General features: G+C 66.7%; 2 protein-coding genes across 2 annotated transcripts in view; both read left to right on the top strand.

Annotated features, from left to right (window-relative positions):
• Positions 1 to 526, top strand: part of LOC112110198 (intestinal-type alkaline phosphatase-like) — a 16480-nt gene extending 15954 nt beyond the window's left edge. The window contains exon 10 of the mRNA XM_026649936.1: positions 465 to 526. Within this exon, the coding sequence (XP_026505721.1) occupies positions 465 to 526 (62 nt within the window). The remainder of the gene's footprint in view (positions 1 to 464) is intronic.
• Positions 527 to 797: 271 nt separating this feature from the next.
• LOC112124942 (intestinal-type alkaline phosphatase) overlaps positions 798 to 6354 on the top strand; it is a 7934-nt gene continuing 2377 nt past the window's right edge. The window contains exons 1-6 of the mRNA XM_026649935.1: positions 798 to 867; positions 3475 to 3591; positions 3998 to 4113; positions 4682 to 4856; positions 5205 to 5377; positions 5902 to 6036. Coding sequence (XP_026505720.1) covers positions 798 to 867; positions 3475 to 3591; positions 3998 to 4113; positions 4682 to 4856; positions 5205 to 5377; positions 5902 to 6036 — 786 coding nt within the window. The remainder of the gene's footprint in view (positions 868 to 3474; positions 3592 to 3997; positions 4114 to 4681; positions 4857 to 5204; positions 5378 to 5901; positions 6037 to 6354) is intronic.

Here is a 6354-nt window from a genome sequence, read left to right as displayed (position 1 = left end):
AGGGGCAGGGTGAGTGCAGGGGTTTGGGTAGGGCGGGGGCAGGGGCACGGTGGGGGTTTGTGTGGGGCAGGGGCAGGGCGGGGGTTTGGGTAGAGTGGGGGCGGGGGCAGGGTGAGTGCAGGGGTTTGGGAAGGGTGGAGGCAGGGGCATGGGCAGGGCAGGGGCAGGGGTTTCAGTAGGGTGGGCGTGGGGGGTTGGGCAGGGGGGGTAGGGGGGTTGGGCAGGGCTTGCTGCACACCTGCTAAGGAGCAGCGTGGGGTCCAAGGACCGGGGGAGCCCTGCCGGTAACGCTGGCTGGGAAGTGAATCTTGGCACGGGCCCAAGCCTGGCCACGGACCCTGCCCGAGCCGGTGACTTGGTTCCTCATGGCTGATTGATTATCTGGAGACAAGAGGATAAGACACACATCCCTCCCCTCTTCCCTCATCCTGCAAATCCAGCTCCCCCTCCTCCCTCTTCGTTAGCAAGTATGCAAAGTGAGGCCAACAGCCAGCCTGGGCCCAGGTTTGGGGGCGCCTGGCCTTGAACCCCCAGCTCCGCAGCAGCCGTGCCTCGCAGCTCCCTCCCCATCGGGGAGGCTGGGCGGGTGCTGAGTCCGCAATCTCTAATCGCTGCCCTCCGGCAGGGCCTCGTGCCCGTGGGCTGCAAACTTCCTCCTGGGCTGTGCCCACGCATGCTAATGGGGTTAGGGAGCAAGTCTGAGTCCAAAGTCCCCTAGAGAATGGGGCTATTGCCCGGGCCCGCGGTACAGCCTGTCACAGACACTGCACGGCTTCCCCGCTGCTCCCGTCTTTGCCATGCGGCTCCCTGTGCCCGTCCTGCTCTGCCTCGGGGCCTGGCTGTCCTATGCCAGTGCCGCCATCCCAGGTAAACCAGCCTCCCTTCCCCAAGGGGCGATTTCCCCCCCCCCCCACACGCTTGGCGTGGGTGTCTCTGGCCCGAGGCCAAGCACCGGGAGTGGCTGCGAGACGGCGCGAGGGACCCGGCTGACGCGTGGCAGAGCTCACCCAGGCTGTTCAGGGGAGGCATCGGCTGGTCCGGGATCCCGGGCTGGGTGCTGAGCAGGGGCCACTAACTCATCGCTCCAAGGCCTGTAGTGACTCAAACCCCCGCCTGACCCAGGCCCCTCCGGGGGGCTCTGGTGGCTGGCAGTGGGGGAAGACGCGGGCGAGGGCGTTGGCGGCTGGCTGAGGGCGTCTCGGCGGTGTTTGCCATCATGCAGCTCAGAAAGGGTTAACTGGGCTGTCAGGGGTGGGGGGGAGACGGATTCATCTCCTGGGGACGCCCCCCTCCATCCCCCTCGGCCGGGCACCGGGTTTCTGCCCTCAGGGGAGCAGCCGTGTCACGGATCGACTGGGTCTCACCAGTTCCGTGGGAGCGTCCCGTGCAGTGGGCTGGAGCCCAAGGACCCCCCAGTTCCACAGGGGCAGGACTGGGGGCCCCACGACTCCAGACCTGGCCCCAGTGCTTCATGGCTCCCTGCAGGGAACCCAGCCCAGCCAGACCCTGTCCGACCTGTGCCCATCGGAGCGCCGAGCTCCCAGGCAGTGTCTGCGGCGACACCGGCAGCCTTGGAAAACCGAGGTAGCCGTGTACTGGTTCCCGGGCACCCAGTCGCTGAGAGCCCTCCGGCTGGCACAGAGAGGCGAGGGTTAGAGGGCATCCAGGCAGGGCAGCGCCACGTTGCAGTCGAGGCCATCTGGACGCTCGCTGGCGCCAGCCCGGAGCCCTTCGTGCCGGGGTGGAGTTGGGAGTGCAAAGGCCAGCTCGCAACCCTGCCACCTTCCCCTTCCCTCTGCTTCCCGGCCCGGCGCTGGGGGAAGCGCCTGCCTCTGGGGTGGGGATTGCTAGGTGTGAACGTCCCGGCCAGTGGGCCTCCCCTCGGCTTTGTCTCCATTGAGCTGGGTTGGTTTCAGCCAGTTTTAATGCCCCCTTCAAGCACCGCAGCCAGCACCATGGCGCTCTCACACACAAACACACACACCGGCCCTGGAACAGCTGTTTAACCCTTCACTAGCTGCACACAGCACTGCAAACACAGAGGGAAACTGAGGCGCACACAGGCATAAACATACAACCAACCTCCCACTTCGCCCCGGTGTGAGGGGTCCTGCTGGCTCCGGGACCGAGCAGTGCAGCCAGGGCTGCTCATGCACCAGCTGGTGGCGTCTAACGGCGCCACCTCAGATTTATTGTAGGGCTCCTGCTCCCAGCTGCTGCCGTCCCCACAAGCTCCCCAGACAGCTCAGACAGCCCCCCCCTTCCAGCTGCTGGCTCCTTCCCCCACCTGCCCCCCAGCTCCCTCCCCGGCCATGCACCCCAAACAGACCTCCCGGTTCCTGGACACCCTCCTCCCAGCTCCTTAGCTGGGCACCCTGAACAAACTCCCAGCCCCTGGGAACGAGGCTAGGCTCTAAGGGCTGAGAGGGAGGCGTCCCCCCCATCCCCCCCCCGCACATCCCCTGGACCACTTGCCAAGGGCTGGACTGAACTAAGCCCACGTTGGCCTGGTCCCATTCCCACCGCCCGGCATTCGGTTTCGTGCCAAATTGGGGGCGAAAAGTTAAACTCCCAGCAAGGAAATTCTGCAAAACCTGGCTCCAAGGCCAGCTTCGTTTGGAGCCAGATCGACACTGAATGGCATTGTCACGTCGTGGCGCATTGCCTTCTGGGAGCTGAAGGTGTGGTGCTTGAGGCCCCAATTCACTCTACAGGCCAGGTGCCCTGGGCAGACTACACCCCCCATGATGCACCATGCAGCTCAATCAGCGGGACTCTGCATTGCATGGTGGGAGATGTAGTCCTCCCGGGACCCCAGCCCAGGGGAGCGAATGGGACGCTGGGAAATGCAATTAGCGTTTATTGAACTGCTTGGAAATTAACACAGAGCATCTCGCCTGGGCCGAACCCACCCGGCACCAACACTCAATGGGAAACAATCGGAAACGTCGGGGAAAATCCAGATTTTCCTGTGCAAAATGTCAATTGCACAAAAATTGCCCTTTCTGTCAGCAAATCATCCCAGTGTCCCACCCAGCCAGAGGGCAGGGGCCTCCCCGGGGCACCATGGGTCCCGGGTACCACGACGGGTCATGGCTGGGCATCCCCCAGCACTGTGAGCGCTGCTGAGTTGGGGTGGCAGGCAACGTCACGCTCAGGAGCTGTCATGGCCAGTTCGGCACCTAAGGGCTCAGCATCCTCGTCTGGCTGTGAGCCCGGCATGCCCATGGCAGCCCGAGCCCGGCAGGAGAGGTGCCAGCCAGGCCCTGGCTCTGGTAGGAGGTGCCACGCCTGGCTCCCGCACTGGTTTGCAGCTGTTGTGTGGCCGTGCCCGGCTTGGCATGTGCCCTGGTGCAAGGGCCCCATTGTGGGCTGGGCCGTTCCCAACACCCACGAGTGGTGGGTAAAGCTGGCTGCTGTCAGGGTTTACCCCCCTCCCCTGACTCTGTCCCCCCTCCCCGTGTCTCCCCAAAGCGGAGGAGGAGAGCCCCGCGTTCTGGAACCAGCAGGCAGCGGAGGCCATCAAAGCGACCCTCAAACTCCAGCCCATGAATTCTCAGGCCAAGAACCTGATCCTCTTCCTCGGGGACGGTGAGTCAAAGGAACATCCACCCCCCACCCCACCGCCTGCCGGCATCCTCACCAGCTGCTCTGCCTGCTCTGGGCTCTTCCCCATCCTTGCTGGGTTGTGGGAACCCAGTTGCCCCTCACCCCGCCCCGGGGCGCTGGCTCACAGGTGGAAGCAGCCCCCCCAGCCGGACTCCCCTAGCGTGTGGGGTGACGGGCGTGGGTCACGGTTCGGTGCTCTGAGGCGGCACTGATGGCTTGCTGGGGGGACGGGGAAGGAGGCAGTGTCCTGTGACTGCAGGGGGCGGGGTGGGGGCACATGGGTGGCGCTGAGACCGTCCCGGGGGGACTGGGAGGCTACACATGGGGGGGGAAGGGAGGCCCGTGGTGGTGCCTGGCTCTGATGGGCTCGGTCTCTCTCCCCGCCCAGGAATGGGGGTCCCGACCATCACCGCCACACGGATCCTCAAGGGGCAGCTGCAGGGGAAGCTGGGCCCCGAGACGCCGCTCGCCATGGATGCCTTCCCCTATGTGGCGCTCTCCAAGGTGCCGTCTTCACCCTCGGGTGCTGCCTGTCACCCCGGAGCTGCTGCCACTACCCCGCCTGGTGCCGCCAGGGCCTCGGGCAGGGAGTGATGCCCGGCTCTGGCTTGGGCGCCACGGGCAGCTCCTGCTGGGAGAGACCCCAGGGCCCCTGCTGCTCAGTGGGACTGGGCGGGGTGCAGTCCCCCAGCCCGGGGCCCCTTCCCCCGCTCACTGGCGAAAGGCTGGGGCAGACCCTGGGGTGTGGGGAGGGGGCCGGCTGTGGAGAGGTTGGGAGGGGATTCCCAAATCCACTCCCAGCCGGAGGGATGGAGGCTGATTTTCTGGGCCCTGCATGGGGCAATTGTCTCCCTGAAAGGCTGGGGCAGGGAAGGGACAGGCTGCATTGGCAAGAGGACCCCCCCACAGCCGGGAGGGCTGAGACCCCATAGCCAGGTGGGCTGGGAGCACTTTCCCATACCACATGGCCCGTGGGCCCCCTGAGTGCCCGGGAAGTACTGAGCCCAGGTCTGGGGGTGGTGGTCCCATCCCCTGGAGCCCCTCATCTGATGCTCTCCCGTGAACTTTGCAGACCTACAACGTGGACCGGCAGGTGCCGGACAGCGCGGGCACAGCCACGGCCTACCTTTGCGGGGTGAAGGCCAACTACCAGACCATCGGGGTGAGCGCCGCGGCCAAGCATTCCCAGTGCAACACCACGCTGGGCAACGAGGTCGTGTCCGTGCTGCAGAGAGCCCAGCGAGCAGGTAAGGGGACGGGCGCGGTGGGCAGGGAGCCAGCGGGCTCCAGCAGGTGGGGGATGCGGGGGTGCAGCGCTGGCACTGCTCAGAGGCTGCCGCCAGGCCTGTGGGCACGGCACAAACGGCAGGAGGGTTTCCCAGCTCAGTGCCAGCCAGGGACCCCCCAGTTGTGGCAGCAGGGAGGGTCTGGGTTCGAGTCCTGGCTCCGGTGCCAGGCAATGGGTTAGCCCACCTGCGCCGAGGCTGGCAGATGGGCTGGGTTCTCCAGTGTCCGGCTCCCGGGTGTAGCCGCGTCTGCAGGGACGGTACAGGGGGCGGGCGGTTAGCGCTCAGTGTCCGGCCGTTCTCTGGCAGGGAAGTCGGTGGGGATCGTGACCACGACGCGGGTGCAGCACGCCTCCCCCGCGGGGAACTACGCCCACGTGGTGAACAGGGACTGGTACGCCGACGCCAGCATGCCGACTGCTGCCCTGCAGGAGAACTGCAAGGACATCGCCTGGCAGCTTGTCCACAACGTCAACTTCACCGTGAGTGGCTGCACCCCATGGGCATCGCTGGGCAACCGCCGCCCCCCACAGCCGCCCCCCGCCCCGAATGCCCCCCTCCCACTCAGCAATGCAGCGTGTGCCCGCCCGGGCCTGGTTCCTGAGGGGAGATGTGGCCGGCTGGTTCCCCACCTCTGCTCCGTGTGCCCGCCACGGGCAGGGTGGAGGAGAGGAGACAGCCAGGCCGAGAGCCCCAGCCAAGCCAACTTCTTCCTCGCTGGGCTGCCCACTCTCCATGCAAGCCCGGCCACGGGGCCTGAGCTCCCCTCGGCCCCACAGACGGGCGTCCCCCTTAGGCAGGGGAAGGGCAGGGTGCGTGAGCTCCCCCCCGCCCACTACACCCAGCCGCCACCCCCCAGACACCGGTCAGGCCCCATGGGGAACCCCAGAGGGGACCCTGGCTGGTGTGGGGCGGGACGGAGGCCAAGGGGCTTTGCCCGCTCAGCCCTCGCCCAGGGTTTAGAGGGGCTGGTGGAACGTGCTGTCTCTGTCCATCTCCCGGCCAGGTGATCCTGGGGGGCGGGCGGAAGTACATGACCCCCGTGGGGACCCCGGACCCCGAGTACCCCAGCAACGCCGCCCAGAATGGGATCCGCAAAGACGACAAGAACCTCATCACCCTGTGGCTGGAGTCTAAGCAGGTGACTGGCGCGTCGGGGCCGGGAGGCAGCCGAGGGGCTGGGGCTGGTCATCGCAGTTCGCTCCCCACATTGGACAGCAGCTCAGATCGGTGCAGCCGTGTGCATCTTCCTGGAGGGGCAGGCTGGGACCAGGCTGGCAATGCAGGGCCTCCCGGGTATGGGGTTGGGTGGGTGCAGACGGGAGGGCTGGGCCCCCCGGGCGCAGGAGGGCTGGGCGGGGCCTAGTTAGCGATGCAGGGTCCCCCAAGTGCAGGGCTGGGCAGGACCCCCTGGGCGCAGGGCTGGTGGGTGCAGATGGGAGGGCTAAGCAGGGGCCCA

This window comes from Terrapene carolina, unplaced genomic scaffold, assembly GCF_002925995.2.
Source record: "Terrapene carolina triunguis isolate 2854851 unplaced genomic scaffold, T_m_triunguis-2.0 Scaffold88, whole genome shotgun sequence".
Taxonomy (NCBI): Eukaryota; Metazoa; Chordata; order Testudines; family Emydidae; genus Terrapene; species Terrapene triunguis.
Note: the sequence above shows the minus strand (reverse complement) of the source record. Positions and strands in the feature narration are given on the sequence as shown.